Raw genomic sequence first — 17,760 nt, forward strand, 5'->3', positions numbered from 1 at the left:
GGATTGGTGTGCATGGTGTAAAATTCACAAAGAACTAAGAAAAAGTTAAAAGAATCAGTTGTAGTTGGGTGGGAAAACTTTTATATATTGTGGTAATATTTTTCATAATTGGTGTGTTCTCTTCAGTTCTCACCTCCATCCTCTTCCCCTCCTCCTGTTGTCCTCTCCTTTCCCCCCAATTTTCTTCTTTCCTGCTCTGTTACCATCATCACCAACCCAACTATTTCTACCTCTGTACTTCCTGTTCTGTTTCCTTTGTTTTGAGACACTCAGCAGGACTATGATGTGTAAAGCAGGTTAGTCCATTATCTCTAGTGATTCTCCTTCAATTTGTCTTGTTTACCTCACTCTGTTTCTGTGATCCTTCTGCTCTTTGGCTGGGGCTCCCAAGTCTGCACCATGATTCCTAGCTCTTGTTTGTTACCTGTATTGAAGAATTTTAAAGTGCTTCTTCATTCATAGTTTTATATGATGGCTTATCTTTTATAGCTCTATTTTTTAGTGTCAAGTGATTTACTCAATCTTCATTTTCTTATTTTACATGGCTGTTTTATAGCTTTCGGGGAAAATCTCCCTTTTTGTAGTTGAAGAATTTGTCTTCTTCTGCCAAGTAGTTACCTCCATCAGCTTTATGTGGTGTTCTTGATCAGTTCTTAAATCAAAAGTAGGTTCTCATTGTTCCTACAGAGTATAGGGTATTCAACAAAATCAACAATGACAATAGGAGAGAACAATGACAACAATGACAAAAGGTGAGAACTGAAGAATAGGACATAGTCACCAAAAATGAAAACTATTACTTTAGTGTATTTACATTTTCCCATGCAACTGCCACTAACTGATTTTGACAGAGATTGCAAAAGTACACCATGGAGAAAAGAGATCATCTCAAACAAATGCTGTTCATGACATCCAGATAGGTTACTAATTGTGCATCCAAATTGATTTGTATCAGGAATAGATAACTAGAAGCGAAATAAATCACTTAGTACATCTCTGAAGGCAACACTATGTCACAGATACAGTCTTAGGACACAGTGGGTAGTCGAGTTATTTATAGGCTTTTGTAGACATCTGTGTTCTTTGGTGAGAACTAGTATCTGGCAGGTGATGGTGACACAGTTACAGTGAGAACTTGCTTATGGCCATTTGCATTTCAAGAAGTGATAGCAGAAGATGAGCCAGACATTGATGACATTAAGTTTCTGTGATATGGTATACTACTACATGGATATTTTTGATTTGTGGTATTTTGAAAAATAGTCTATGTAAATATTAAGCTGGTTTCCATTTTATGAAATATTTCTAAAATTATTTAAATACTTCATATACTTTTTCAAAAGCTTATTTTAATACTAATTCCCCCAACTTTAAATATAATCTCTTCCTGATTTTCTCAAAGATTGATCAATAAATAAATTTTTTTGTTTGTAGCTAAATTATTCAAGTTTGTGGGATACTATATGAATCTTAAGACTGTAATAAGGTGGCAATGTCTCGGGAACCTACTCCACCTCTGCCTGGAGATATGTCTACTAGTCCTGTTGCAGAAAGCTGGTGTTACACACAGGTACATACCATTTAAAATGCATTTGCTGCTTGTCACATGCATTTTCTAACGATGACAAGTATTACTGTAAAATTGTAAAGCAGTATGGCTTTATCACTCTCGTTAGAATGAATATTTGATTTGTGACAAGTTTAAGTCATGAGTATAAAAATGGTTTTCTCATCTCATAGGTTAAAGTAGTGAAATTTTCCTACATGTGGACTATTAATAACTTCAGTTTTTGTAGAGAAGAAATGGGTGAAGTGTTAAAGAGTTCAACGTTTTCTTCAGGCCCAAATGATAAAATGAAATGGTAAACATATTATATTTTTTTTGTTAACTTTGTGTTATTGTTATTGTTGGCCCTATGGTTATTAGTATAATTTTATATTAAATTAGTAATTAATTCCTAGAACAGTGGAGAAATATAAAAAACTATGGGGTTATTTCAGAAGTGCTGTTGTGATATTAATTTGTAGGCAATTTCAGTATTGTCTGCCCTTTTTTTTGTTGTTGTTTATGCCAAATACTAAATTACTATAAATGACCTATTGTTTTATTTTAGGTGCCTGAGGGTAAACCCAAAGGGATTAGATGATGAAAGTAAAGACTATTTGTCCTTATATTTGCTCCTAGTCAGCTGCCCAAAAAGTGAGGTTCGAGCTAAATTCAAATTCTCTCTTCTCAATGATAAAAGGGAAGAAACAAAAGCAATGGGTAAGTGGTTGGCAAACTGGATGAAAAGCTCTCTTCATCCTTTACCTAGAAAGGTCTGAGATTATTGTCCTCTCTTACGTCTTAGTCCAAAGCATTTATCTTTGGCCATTGTTTAATTTCACGTTTCACATTCTAGCTTAGTTGTTTCATTTGTTTTAGCTTCATAGACATATATAAGTAGTTAACAATAATATGAAAATTTAACTGCTTCATGATCTAAAATGATGTTACACTTGTCACTTGGTTGCTGCTAAAACAGAAAACAGGGTTCCTGGTATATGTCATCAGGAAAATGTCTCCTCTCCCTCGCCTTTCTGCTGGACATTGCAAGGAAATGGAATGGCCTCATATTTTGTCACTAGATTTTTTTTTTTAACAATTACTGAAAAGAAAGGAAATTTTCTCCTAGTCAGAACCTTTTAATTTCAGTGAAAATTCTTTACTTCAGAGCTACATAAGAGAAGACTGTTACAGAATATTTACAATGTGTTTAATAGGGTAATAGCCTATGAGCTGCCACACTGAATTGTAAATACTTTCTTAGAAATGAATCAAAGAACTGAGTAACTTCATTACACATACAATTATTAATTTTTACATTTCATATGATGTGTCATTTAAAATGGAGTATTTCAGTTAAGGTTCTATGCTGATTGTATAGATAATGATATATAATAAATACGTTGTTAAAAAAATGTGTATTTCAGCCGGGTGTGGTGGCGCACGCCTTTAATCCCAGCACTCGGGAGGCAGAGGCAGGCGGATTTCTGAGTTCGAGGCCAGCCTGGTCTACAAAGTGAGTTCCAGGACAGCCAGGGCTATACAGAGAAACCCTGTCTCGAAAACCAAAAAAAAAAAGAAAAAATGTATATTTCACAGCATACAATTCAGTACTCCCTAAAATGTATGAAACATCCTAGATATTTGTTAAAATCTTGTAAAATTATACAGAAAGCAGGTTTTTTTTTTGGGGGGGGGGCTTTTATGTATGGATGTTTATTTCATGAGATTATATTTATAAAATCCTGTGAATGGGAGGCTTTTTTACATTCTCACGAACTTGAGGTTTTCTATAATTCAGCAGACTTAAATCAGTAGAATGTGTTTGCCAGCAGTGCTTAAAGGATTTCTAAATGAATTAGAACATTTGGTTTTAAGGGGAGAAACAAGAAGTGAGATATTTTTAACAAAGTTTTGACATTAGATGATGACTCTATGCCAATAGCAGTATGATTTGAATTTATTATTTACAGGCAACAGTGTGTGTATGTGTGTGTGTGTGTGTGTGTGTGTGTGTGTGTGTGTGTGTGTGTATGTGTGTGAAATGACAATGTGTGCATATGTACCTTTGTGTGTCCTTTCCTTCTAGGGGATTTGATGGTTTTTCTTAAGAGATTCAGCAGCTTTAATTTAAGTTCTGTGGCTGTGGCCAAACTTTGAGAAACAATGAAAGGGTTTAATTCTTCTTGACACATTGCTTCAGATGCCTTTTTTATACTGGTAGCACATATATCATAGTGATGCTGTAGCTGTATTCTCTACATCTATATTTCTTTACCATTAAGAAAAAAAATTATCCTTGACTCTTATTTGATTTAAATCTGTTTTCCACCAGAAAGCCAAAGAGCATATCGATTTGTACAGGGGAAGGACTGGGGATTTAAAAAATTCATTAGAAGGGATTTTTTGCTTGATGAAGCTAATGGTCTCCTTCCAGATGACAAGCTTACGTTATTCTGTGAGGTAGGTATGTTTTTATTAACACATAACTCCATGGTTTATTTATTGATGTGGAAAAAATGTGAACCAGGTTAATACAGAGTATAATTTTAAAATGAAAGTGATTGGTTTATTTTTTAAGGTTTCTTTTGTAAATTCGTTTTTAGAAAAAGCTGACTAAAATAATATTAAAAATCAACATGGTGTTTTATATTTTTGCCATCTCCCTAGTTGTTTGCATAGTTATATTACCACATACTAAATATATATCATTGTGTTTGTTTAATATCTTCTTTATTTTGAATAATGCTGACATAGCCAATATTATAGATTAACCTGATACAGCTTTATTATGCACAGTTTATAGTTTGAATGAAAAATCATGTGCAAAACATTAGGACATCTTCAAACTATTGGATTAACGTAATCAAGTCTGTGTTAATATTCTAAAAAACAAATCTGAGATTTTAATGATGTCCATATATAATTTGCCATAAGGATATATGCTTAATTTATATTCATAACACATCATATTTTGAAAATTGTGAGTATTGCCTCTGCCAGGAATTTACTCTTATGACTTGTTGAATTTAGGTTTGGTTTAAGTCATTTTTATCTTTGGGTAGTTTCATTTATAAAAAATTATGAAATTCAACTTTTGGAGTAAACCCAAGGGTTGCATTGTTTCTAGTACAATTTTATTGATAAAGTAGCAGATGAATTTCTTAAAATATCAATATACTTCAGCAAGTTAATGTGAACAGATGAATATAGTAACTTCCTTATCTACTGAATTAGCTAAGTCTCTGTAGTCAATGTATAAAAACTTTCAAAATTACAAACTCCGTATCATTGTATTATATCATTCTGAAGTATGTATAGTAATTAAAATATAACCACAGAGAAATACATACATAAATTAACTGCATAATTTATTTCTTATAAATCAAATTGTTGTGTTGTTTTCTCATCATTTCAAGGGGTTAGAACTTGAAGCAGTTATTTGTAGTAAGCAGGCATTTAAGTAGTATTTTAAATAGATAAAAGTTATTATACTGTTTAAATTTTGGCCTTTAATGTAGACTCTTCCAGAATTTAAGAATTGATATTAATTTGAAAACATTAGTTTTTATTTTTTAAATGTCATCTTAGAATTTAGTGGTCCTTTAACATTATTTGAGTTGAAAACACAATCAAACAAAATGGCCTGATAGTTTTGACTAGTGATTTAACCTTTTTAAGAAAATAATCTGCATTATAGAACTGAAATAATGTTTGTTAAAAGGTATTTTTTCTGGGTGTATGTACTGGAACCTAGACAATTAATAAATTCAGAATTAAGGCTGAAATTAATTTTAAGATTATTCAAGTATGTGTGTTGTGTTATCAATATGCTAAATAACACATTCTAGTGACCCATAAAACTTACTATGACATGTTTTTAAGGTAATCCCATTTTTAGATCTTGAAATGTGCTTTTCACTAGCCCAGACATTTTCTCTTGGGCACTATTTTTAGTATAGATGGGCAAAATCACCTTTAATTAACATTCTTTGTGCCCTCCATCATTCCTTCCACTCCTCTCATGGATGCCCTTCATTCTACAGCATCTCCAACACTGCTTGCAGAAGAGGTGGAAGCATTGCACTGCCCTCCCTAAAGAACTGGCACCTCCCCCTCCACTGCAAGTGGTGCTGTAGACAGGTAAGGCAGCTGGGTGCTACTCTTTTTGTGCAAGACATAGCTTAGTCTTGCAGTCTATGTAGTACAAGCATTAGATCAAAATCTCTAACAGTGTAAACAGCTCTGTTTCCTTTCTCCAAAATGATGCACAAACAGGAATTGAGAATAAGTTGGAGAAATAGAATACTGGTTAGAGTCATTCATATTTTGAAACCTTAAAAAATTTTAAATATTATTGATAGTCTACAGATCTATGACATTCCTTGAGAAACAGAGAAATATATATGTATAGTTAAAATAAATGAGAAGCTTTTATTAAAGCTGAACTCACTCTTTCCTAAGGACACATAAAAAATTCCTATTGATAAGGTATCCTCTTTATAGGTCTGTTTAATACATTGTGGTAATGTGTAGGAGGTGGGTTTTATTTTCTGAATTCATAGCTGTGAGAAATGAAAAGTTGATTACCCTGTTGCTATGGCCAGAACTTTTAAAATGGGATCTTGAAACCCCTAAGCTCTTACTATCTCCCTTTTCTAGGAGATATGCAAAACTGGACTTTTAAAAACATCTGCCTTTTGGAGTCAATTAAGCAAGTAGTTGATTGTGTTGACAACATTGTAATACTGTGTGGGTTTAGGAAGAGCTCCCTTCAGACAGTTTTACAGGACTCAGGTTTTTAAAAGTTAGAGCAAGTGCTTTTCAGTCAAAGCAGAAAAGAAGAATATGAGCTAGATTCATATTCAGTTATACCCCTCAAATGTTCATCTTCATTATAAGCTATGTTCTTAGGGTGAACCAATGGCAAATTAAAAAAGAGAATTAGCCTATGCTTTAAGTCAGTAGAGAATCTCAGCCTTCTTCCTGAATTTTCTCTCTAGGTTCCATAAAGTTGTTCATTACCTGTTCTTGATGTTTTTATCATGTCAAATTATAAATATCAAAACAGTGAGAACCCATCACTTTTCAACTTTATTTAGGTCATTAATTTCTATTTGAATTGAAATGTGTGGTTGCTTTGATAGCACCAGATAGGTATGCAAGGAATGCAAGTCCTTTACATTATGATTGCTTATAGAGAATGTAGCTCGCTGTGCATCGTTACCGCAATGATAATGTCTCTGTTTTCTTCTTCTTTTATATACTTATTTTATATATGATTGTATGTCTTCTGCCAAGTTTTTATATTTAATATGTTAGTGTGGGGTCCAGGGAGATAATTCAGTGTGTAAAAGCCCTTGCTATGCACATCCTTGATGAAACAAATAAAAAGGCAGTTGTGATGGCACACACCTGTAGTCCCAGCACTTCCTCAGTAAATGAGAGAGAGGCTGAGATGAATCAGACTGAGACTTGTGGTCTAACTACAAATAACATGATAACAAGCCAGATTCAACCTCAGCAACAAAGGAAGGAGAGAACTGACGCCTCTAAGTTCTCCTCTGACCTCTGCATTGATGGGAGGACACTTGAGCACTTGCAGTTCACACACACACAGATGCATGCATGCATGCAAACAAATATGTTATTTTGAATTAGATAGAGACAACACATAGAATTTAAGAAATCTTTTCCTATATAAATTGTGACCATATTTTTTATAACCACTGTAGAGTTTATGCAGGTAATTAAACAATCCAGTTCTTTCTACTTAAAAATTTCAAGAGTAATTATTAATACAAGCAATTAAATACATTATATGTTAAAAATGATCACTAAATCAAGTATGTATTTACATCAGCATATTCCATTTGTGTATCATTGTCTTTTGATAAATAGTAAAATAGAGCAATGAAGTAAAGATCAATGGAACATTTTTTTCTCTTTGAAGTTACCAAAATTTTAGATACTTTGAATAATGGAAGTCTTAAGATAGAACCTTTGTATATGGCTCTCTCTATATATGGCAAAGTATATGTAATACTTTGGCCTCCATATTTAGAAAATAAGATTATTGTTATAAATACTTTTGTTCATAATTGTTAAAGGTAATAGTATAAGGTACTTTTATATATTAAAAATAACATGTAGTATGAAGACCTCAGGGGTCTGGAGGCCTATGGAACCTTTTCTGGTACAGACTATCCATGTGGTTGACAGTGTTTTATTTACCTTCGGATGCTAGTTTGAACTGTCTATAAGATAGAGTGAGTGGATCAGATTACCTCTATGCCACATGTACTTCCAATCTAAATCTTGTCTAGCTTTTTCTCATAAGTGCCTAATAACTTATTTGAAGCACACATTTCTATATACTAGTATGTCAGGTCTCTAAACCTTTTAAACAGGACCATGTATTTTTGCATGTTAATAATTTGCTCTAGTTTATCTGTTCCACATTTTCATTTCTACATGGTGTATTATAATACATGTTTCCTGCATGGTGTTTTGTTTTGTTTGAGACAGGGCCCCTTACTGAACCTGGAGCTTCCTCATTTGGCTGGCTGGCCAGGAAACATTAGGGATCCTCCTCTCTCTGCCTTCCCAGGGTTGTGATTACACTTGCTGCTGTAAAATACTATGTTTTTCACTTGGGTACTGGAGATCAAACTCAGATCCTCAAGTGTGCACAGCAGACAGTTTACCGACTGAGCCACTTCTCAAGCCCAGTGTGTACCCTTAAATTACATTCTCAAGAAATCAGTTCATTTCTCTTCTGCTGTGTAAAACATATTCCCATGCCCAATATTTAGTACTCAAAAGCATAGCTAATATAGCTAATATACCACATGCAATTTAAATTTTAAAAATTGTTCCGTTGCTCTGAACTATTTGGTTAGTTGAAGTGTTTTTTTTTTTGTTATTGTTCATTGTAATATGAAATTTCCAAAGTAATATAATGGAATGCTTTCTTTTAAAGATGATGTAAAGGTTAAACAGATTTGATTCAGTAAACAACGATTTTTAATGGGGGATTTACATAATAGCAGTGTCACAGTTATCTCAATTCTTAGTGTTTCACAGAAAAATGAAATATATGGAAATTGAACTAAAGCACATTTGTATTGAACTCACCTTTGACTTTCCAGAAAATGTCGTGGACTTTAAAAATTACAGTGGGAATTCTTTTTCTTAAGTGTGCCTTTTTACTTAATGTAATTTAACTTAAAATTTTAAATCCATTTAGCTGATACTTAAGTCAATTCTACTGTTCTTGAAATGTGTAGGAATTTTCTTTTTATATTTACTTTATCTTATTGTGTGGGTGCTTTGCATCTGTGTTTTTATACCACTCACTGTTCTGGTGCCCAGGAAGGTCAGAAAAAAGTGTTGGATCCCATGGAGTTAAAAATGGTTGAGAGCTGCTGTGTTTGTGGTTCTGGAACCCATGTTCTTTAGAATGGCAGACCGAACTCTTACCTAAGTTCTGAGCCATTTCTCGACCTCCAGGTTTACAATTTTTATATAATAGTTTTATGTCTTTGAAAATTATGGAAGTTGTACATATAATAAAATTGGAATGTTAGTAGGTCTGCAGTGTAAGTGAAAAAAACAAAAAATGAAAATTTCTTTGTAAAATTGTCAACCCTGTAAATCTGATGATGTGGAATTTCTAGTAAGAAATAATTTTGTGATTGTAATAAATGAGCTTCTAATAGATTGATAAGCCATTTATTTACATACAGTGTCACCACTGAGCAAGATTTAGTTTATATCTTAATTCCCCTATGCTATTTCCCACATTTATATCATTTGATATGTTTTGAGGGTACTAGGATTTGGGATTACTAGGCAGTAGATACCTTGAATTAATCAGGATCCTTAGATTTAATAAATAAAATGTACACATAGTAACATGATAATGCTGTATAAAAATGTTTCCTTGTTGTCTTCTTTATTAGGTGAGTGTGGTCCAAGATTCAGTAAATGTATCAGGACATACTAATACAAACACTTTGAAGGTGCCAGAATGCCGACTAGCAGAAGATTTAGGTAATCTCTGGGAAAACACAAGATTTACAGATTGCTGCTTTTTTGTGAGAGGAAAAGAATTCAAAGCTCATAAGTCTGTGCTTGCAGGTACCTTCTCCTTTGGATAATGAAACATTTTAAAAGTGAAACTGTGCATTGAGTAATGATTCTTATTCTCGTTATAGCTCGATCCCCAGTTTTTAACGCAATGTTTGAACATGAAATGGAAGAATGCACAAAGGTAAATGTTTTTAAAAGGCTTCATGATATTTAATTTGTATATGTGTGTGTGTATAGGATGCACATATTAAAAATATCTGTGCATGTTCTTGTTCTCAAATTTTAATAGAACTTTAGAAACTGGGGAAATGTGTCCTCTAATGAAAAAGCGGATGCTCTCAATGTGGATGATCACTGAACATTGTAAAGAACAGCTGTTTTCATGGTCTCATTGCTAGAGCACTTCCTGTTACACAGAAAGCCTTGTCATGTGTCCCAGTGAGGGAGAGGAAGGGGAGGAATCACACTGGGGATTTTATTGAGTAACTTATGCCTTCTAGGACATAAATTACCCACCTGTGTGGGGACTTACATTCAGAAATATTTTGAATTATATATTTTTATAATCGACTTAAAAAGTAACAACTAGTAAGCTTTATGGAGTTCTTTTTCCCCATTGCTTTTGATTATTCTTTCCTCTTATATCTTCTCTGTATTCCCTGACTCATTCCCAATGTAAGAAATCTTTTCCATCCTTAGTATTTCCTCTCTCTACTTTCATAGAATATGTTTTCTACTACTCTCCCCTCCATTTAGGCTTGTATTGTTCCACTCCTCTAATGAACCCATTGTAAAAGTTTGCATAGTCTAAGAATTCAAAGGTAGAATCCTGAGAGGGACGATGGGGGAGTTTTTCTGTTCAGGGCCTTGTTAATTCATTTAATATATGGTATTTTCTAGATCAATCTGTTTATCTGAAAATTTAATGATTAACTAATTAACTAATTAATTAATTTTTGCACCTGAATAAAATTCCAAAGTGCATTATCTGCTTCTCAGTTGATGGACATCCAAGTTGCTTACATTGCCTGGTTCTTGTGAATAGAATAACAAAGAACATGGATATGTAAGTTTCTCCATAGCCAGGTATTCATTCCTTTGAATATATTCCAAGGAGTCTTATAGCTTGGTCAGATGGCAGATCATATAAAAAAAAAATAAGGACACATGCTTCACTATGTTCATAGCAGCCTTATTTATAATAGCCAGAAGCTAAAAAGAACCCAGATGTCCCTCAACAGAGGAATGGATACTGAAAGTGTGGTACATTTACACAATGGAGTACTACTCAACTATTAAAAACAATGAATTTATGAAATTCTTGAGCAAATGGATGGATCTGTAGGATATAATCATAAGTGAGGTAACCCAATCACAAAAGAACACACATGTTATACACTCACTAATAAGTGGATATTAGCCCAGAAGCTCAGAATACCCAAGATAAAATTCACAAACCACATAAAACTCAAGAAGTAGGAAGACCAAAGTGTGAAAACTTCGGTCCTTCTTAGAAGGGGGAACAAAACACCCATGGAAGGAGTTACAGAGACAAAGTATGGAGTAGAGACTGGAAAAATGACCATCTAGAGACTGATCCACCTGGGGATCCATCACATATACAAATCACCAAACCCCGACACTATGGTGGATGCCAACAAGTGCTTGCTGATAGGAACCTGATACAGCTGTCTCCTGAGAGGCTCTGCCCATGCCTCACAAATACGGAAGTAGATGCTTGCAGCCATCCATGGGACTAAGCACAGGGTCCCCAATGAAGGAGCTAGAGAAAGGACCTAAGGAGCTGAAGGGTTTTGTAGCCCCACAGGTGGAACAACAATATGAACTAACCAGTACCTCTAGAGCTCCCAGGGACCAAACCACCAGCCATAGTATACATGGTGGGACATGGGCTCCAGTTGCATATGTAGCAGAGGATGGCCTATTCAGACATAAATGGGAGGAGAGGCCCTTGGTCCTGTGAAAGCTCTATGCCCCATTGTGGGGGAATGCCAGGGCAGGAAACTGGAGTGGGTAGGTTTGTGAGTAGGGAGAGGGGAGAGGGGATGGGAGAGGATGTTTTTAGAGGTGAAACCAGGAAAGGGGATAACATTTGAAATGTAAATAAAAAAAATATCAAATAAAAACCAGGAAGGGGATAACATTTGAAATGTAAATAAAAAAATATCAAATAAAAATTTAAAAACAGAAAAGAAATGAAAATAAAACTTCCACACAAGTTGTATTCCCACCAAAACTGAATAAAGTGTTCCTTTATTCATATCTTCATCATAGTTTTTGCTTTCTTGATAAAAGCTATTTTGACTGGGATAAGATGGTATCTCACAGGAGTTTTAATTAGTATCTTCTCAGTGGCTAAGGATGTTGATTTAAGGATGTACTTAAGAAGCCTACTTTATAGCGTAGTCCATTTAATTGGGTTGTTTTTTGATTTTTAGTTCGTTGTACATTATAAATATTAGTCTTCTTTTAGATGCATAGGAGATAAAAAAATTTTCCCACTCTGTAGATTATGTCTTCGTTCAGTAGTTTCCTTTGATGTGCAAAGTTTTAATTATGTGAGGACCCATTTGTTGGCTGTTGATATTAATTCCTGAATAATCAGATTCATCTTTACAAGGTCCTTTCTTGCATCTGTGTATTTAGTGTCTTTTTTGCTTCTTGATTCTTTTTTTTTAATTAGGTATTTATTTCATTTACATTTCCAATGCTATCCCAAAAGTCCCCTGCACGCTCCCCCCCCTCCCACCCACTCCCACTTCTTGGCCCTGGCGTTCTTCTGTACTGAGGCATATAAAGTTTGCACGACCAATGGGCCTCTCTTTCCACTAGGCCATCTTCTGATACATATGCAGCTAGAGACACGAGCTCGGGGCGGTACTGGTTAGTTCAGAATGTTGTTCCACCTATAGAGTTGCAGATCCCTTTAGCTCCTTGGGTACTTTCTCTAACTCCTCCATTGGGGGCCCTGTGATCCATCCAATAGTTGACTGTGAGCATCCACTTCTGTGTTTGCTAGGCCCCTACATAGTCTCACAAGAGACAGCTATATCTGGGTCCTTTTAGCAAAATCTTGCTAGTGTATGCAATGGTGTCACCATTTGGAAGCTGATTATAGGATGGATCCCCGGATATGGCAGTCTCTAGATGGTCCATCCTTTCGTCTCAGCTCCAAACTTTGTCTCTGTAACTCCTTCCATGGGTGTTTTGTTCCCAATTCTAAGAAGGGGCCAAGTGTTCACACTTTGGTTGTCGTTCTTCTTGAGTTTCATGTGTTTTGCAAATTGTATTTTATATCTTGGGTATTCTAAGTTTCTGAGCTAATATCCACTTATCAGTGAGTACATATTGTGTGAGTTCTTTTGTCATTGGGTTACCTCACTCAGGATGATGCCCTCCAGGACCATCCATTTGCCTAGGAATTTCATAAATCCATTCTTTTTAATAGCTGAGTAGTACCCCATTGTGTAAATGTACCACAATTTCTGTATCCATTCCTCTGTTGAGGGACATCTGGGTTCTTTCCAGCTTCTGGCTATTATAAATAAGGCTGCTATGAACATAGTGGAACATGTGTCCTTCTTACCAGTTGGGACATCTTCTGGATATATGCCCAGGAGAGGTATTGCTGGATCCTCTGGTAGTACTATGTCCAATTTTCTAAGGAACCACCAGACTGATTTCCAGAGTGGTTGTACAAGCATGCAATTCCACCAGCAATGGAGGAGTTTCATCTTTCTCCATATCCTTGCCAACATCTGTTGACACCTGAATTTTTGATCTTAGCCATTCTGACTGGTGTGAGGTGGAATCTCAGGGTTGTTTTGATTTGCATTTCCCTGATGATTAAGGATGTTGAACATTTTTTCGGGTGCTTCTCTGCCATTTGGTATTCCTCAGGTGAAAATTCTTTGTTTAGCTCTGAGCCCCATTTTTTAATGAGGTTATTTGATTTTCTAGAGTCCACCTTCTTGAGTTCTTTATATATATTGGATATTAGTCCCCTATCTGATTTAGGATAGGTAAAGATCATTTCCCTATCTATCAGTAGCCTTTTTGTCTTATTGACAGTGTCTTTTGCCTTGCAGAAGCTTTGCAATTTTATGAGGTCTCATTTGTCAATTCTCAATCTTACAGCACAAGCCATTGCTGTTCTGGTCAGGAATTTTTCCCCTGTGCTTTTCTCTACTTTCTCCCCTATAAGTTTTCGAGGCTTTTCTCTACTTTCTCCCCTATAAGTTTCAGTGTCTCTGGTTTTATGTGGAGTTCCTTAATCCACTTAAATTTGGCCTTAGTACAAAGAGATTGGAATGGATCAATTCGAATTCTTCTACATGATAACCACCAGTTGTGCAAGCACCATTTGTTGAATGCTGACTTTTTTCCACTGAATGGTTTTAGCTCCCTTGTAAAAGGTCAAGTGACCATAGGTGTGTGGGTTCATTTCTGGGTTTTCAATTCTATTCCATTGGTCTTCTTATCTGTCACTATACCAGTACCATGCAGTTTTTATCACAATTGCTCTGTAGTACAACTTTAGGTCAGGCATGGTGAATTCACCAGAGGTTCTTTTATCCTTGAGAAGAGTTTCTGCTATCCTAGGTTTTTTGTTATTCCAGATGAATTTACAGATTGCCCTTTCTAATTCGTTGAAGGATTGATTTGGAATTTTGATGGGGATTGCACTGAATCTGTAGATTGCTTTTGGCAAGATAGCCATTTTTACAATGTTGATCCTGCCAATCCATGTGCATGGGAGATCTTTCCATCTTCTGAGATCTTCTTTAATTTCTTTCTTCAGAGACTTGAAGTCCTTATCAGACATATCTTTCACTTCCTCAGTTAGAGTCACACCAAGGTATTTTATATTATTTGTGACTATTGAGAAGGGTGTTGTTTCCCTAATTTCTTTCTCAGCCTGTTTATTCTTTGTGTACAGAAAGGCCATTGACTTGTTTGAGTTAATTTATATCCAGCTACTTCATTGAAGCTGTTTATCAGGTTTAGGAGTTCCCTGATGGAATTTTTAGGGCCACTTATATATACTATCATATCATCTGCAAAAAGTGATATTTTTACTTCTTGCTTTCCAATTTGTATCCCCTTGATCTCCTTTTGTTGTTGAATTGCTCTGGCTAGGACTTCAAGTACAATGTTGAATAGGTAGGGAGAAAGTGAGCACCCTTGTCTAGTCCCTGATTTTAGTGGGATTGCTTCCAACTTCTCACCATTTACTTTGATGTTGGATACTGGTTTGCCGTAGATTGCTTTTATTATGTTTAGGTATGGGCCTTGAATTACTGATCTTTCCAAGACTTTTATCATGAATGGGTGTTGGATTTTGTCAAATGCTTTCTCTGCATCTAACGAGATGATCATGTGGTTTTTGTCATTGAGTTTGTTTATATAGTGAATTACATTGATGGATTTCCATATATTAAATCATCCCTGCATCCCTGGAATGAAACCTATTTGGTCAGGATGGATGATTGTTTTAGATGTGTTCTTGGATTCCGTTAGTGAGAATTTTATTGAGTATTTTTGCATCGATATTCATAAGGGAAATTGGTCTGAAGTTCTCTATCTTTTTTGGGTCTTTCTGTGGTTTAGGTATCAGTAATTGTGGCTTCATACAATGAGTTGGGTAGAGTACCTTCTGCTTCTATTTTGTGGAATTATATCTTCTTTGAAGGTCTGATAGAACTCTGCACTAAACCCATCTGGTCCTGGGCTTTTTTTGGTTGGGAGACTATTAATGACTGCTTCTATTTCTTTAGGGGATATAGGACTGTTTAGATCATTAATCTGATCCTGATTTAACTTTGGTACCTGGTATCTGTCTAGAAACTTGTCCATTTCATCCAGGTTTTCCAGTTTTGTTGAGTGTAGCCTTTTGTACAAGGATCTGATGTTGTTTTGGATTTCTTCAGGATCTGTTGTTATGTCTCCCTTTTCAGTTCTGATTTTGTTAATTAGGATGCTGTCCCTGTGCCCTCTAGTGAGTCTAGCTAAGGGTTTATCTATCTTGTTGATTTTCTCAAAGTACCAGCTCCTCGTTTGGTTGATTCTTTGAATAGTTCTTGTTTCCACTTGATTGATTTCACCTCTGAGTTTGATTATTTCCTGCAGTCTACTCCTCGTGGGTGAATTTGCTTCCTTTTGTTCTAGAGCTTTTAGGTGTGTTATCAAGCTACTAGTGTGTGTGCTCTCTAGTTTCTTTTTGGAGGCACTCAGAGCTATGAGTATTCCTCTTAGAAATGCTTTCAATATGTCCAATAAGTTTGGATATGTTGTGGCTTCATTTTCATTAAACTCTAAAAAGTCCTTAATTTCTTTCTTTATTCCTTCCTTGACCAAGGTATCATTGAGAAGAGTTTTGTTCAGTTTCCAAGTGAACGTTGGCTTTCTATTATTTATTTTGTTTTTGAAAATCAGCCTTAGTTCATGGTGATCTGATAGGATGCATGGGACATTTTCAATATGTTTGTATCTGTTGAGGCTTGTTTTGTGACCAGTTATATGGTCAATTTTGGAGAAGGTACCATGAGATGCTGAGAAGAAGGTATATCCTTTTGTTTTAGGATGAAATTTTCTGTAGATTTCTGTTAGATCCATTTGTTTCATAGCTTCTGTTAGTTTCACTGTGTCCCTGTTCAGTTTCTGTTTCCATGATCTCTCCATTGATGAAAGTGGTGTGTTGAAGTCTCCCACTATTATTGTGTGAGGTGCAATGTGTGCTTTGAGCTTTACTCAGGTTTCTTTAATGAATGTGGCTGCCCTTGTATTTGGAGCATAGATATTCAGAATTGAGAGTTCCTCTTGGGAGATTTTTCCTTTGATGAGTATGAAGTGCCCCTCCTTGTCTTTTTTGATGACTTTGGGTTGGAAGTCCATTTTATTAGATATTAGAATTGCTACTCCTTCTCTCCATTGTTGATCATTTCATCCAAGGTCCCTCCCTTTGAGTACTGAGAGTCTCTCACTTACCTGGTCTCTGGTACATTCTAGAGGGTCCCCACCTCCCATTTAACCAGGTTGCTTGTTTTCAGTCATTCTGCTGACCCTCAGAACTTCACTCCTGTCCCCCCATACCCCACAATACCTTATCATGTTCCCCTTTTCCCCTTTCTGACCCCTCTCCCATCCAGGTCCCTTCTCCCGTCTGCCCCCTGTGATTGCATTTCTTCTCCCTTTCAAGTGGGATTGAAGCATCCTCACTTGGGCCCTTCCATTTGTTAACCATCTTGAATTCTGTGGATTGTATCTTAGTTATTCTGTACTTTTTTGACTAATATCCACTTATTAGTGAGTATATACCATTCATGTCCTTTTGGGCATGAGGTACCTCAATCAGGATGGTACTATTTTCTAGTTTCATTCATTTGCCTGCAAAACTCATGATGTCTTGTTTTTTGTTTTTTAATGTTAGATTGACAATTCATTCTTTTTTTTTTTTTCACAACATTTTCTTTCTTTTTTAAAATTGGCTATTTTCCTTTTTCCCGGCCTCTCTCCCCACCCCCTACCACTAGAGTCCCCTATTCTATCATCCCTCCGCCTGCTTCAATGAGGGTATTCCTCCACCCACTCATCCACTCACACCTTCCTGCCCTCAGTTCCCCTACACTGGGGCATCTATCCAGCCTTCATAGAAGTAAGGACCTCTCCTCCCACTGATGCATGACAAGGCCATCCTCTGTAACATACAGAGCTGGAATCATGTGTACTCCTTTGTTGATGACTTAGTCCCTGGGAGCTCTTGTGGGACTGCTTGGTTGATATTGTTGTTCTTTGTGTGGGGTTGCAATCCCCTTCAACTCCTTTGTTCCTTTCTCTTAACTCCTCTATTGGGGACCCTGCACAAAGTCCAATGGTTGGCTGCAAGCATCCAATGCTGTATTAGTAAGGCTCTGGCAGGGCCTCTCTGGAGACAACCATATCAGGCTCCTTTAAGCTTGTACTTCTTGGCATCCACTATAGTGTCTAGGTTTGGTAACTATATATGGAATGAATCCTCAGGTGGGACATTCTCTGGATGGATGGCCTTTCCTTCAGTCTATTCTCTACAGTTTATGTCCATATTTGCTCCTGCGAGTATT

At 35.9% G+C, this 17,760-nt stretch overlaps 1 protein-coding gene across 1 annotated transcript in view; it reads left to right on the plus strand.

Moving 5' to 3' along the window:
- The window catches only part of Spopl (speckle type BTB/POZ protein like), a 59,729-nt gene that overhangs the window by 25,803 nt on the left and 16,166 nt on the right, over positions 1-17,760 (plus strand). The window contains 8 exon segments of the mRNA XM_085835126.1: positions 1,435-1,570; positions 1,741-1,862; positions 2,115-2,266; positions 3,882-4,009; positions 5,593-5,658; positions 5,660-5,689; positions 9,511-9,688; positions 9,766-9,821. Coding sequence (XP_085691252.1) covers positions 1,493-1,570; positions 1,741-1,862; positions 2,115-2,266; positions 3,882-4,009; positions 5,593-5,658; positions 5,660-5,689; positions 9,511-9,688; positions 9,766-9,821 — 810 coding nt within the window. The 5' untranslated portion in view covers positions 1,435-1,492.

The sequence above is a fragment of the Mus caroli genome, unplaced genomic scaffold (assembly GCF_978045245.1).
Source record: "Mus caroli unplaced genomic scaffold, Mus_caroli_1 scaffold_2, whole genome shotgun sequence".
NCBI classification, from domain to species: Eukaryota; Metazoa; Chordata; class Mammalia; order Rodentia; family Muridae; genus Mus; species Mus caroli.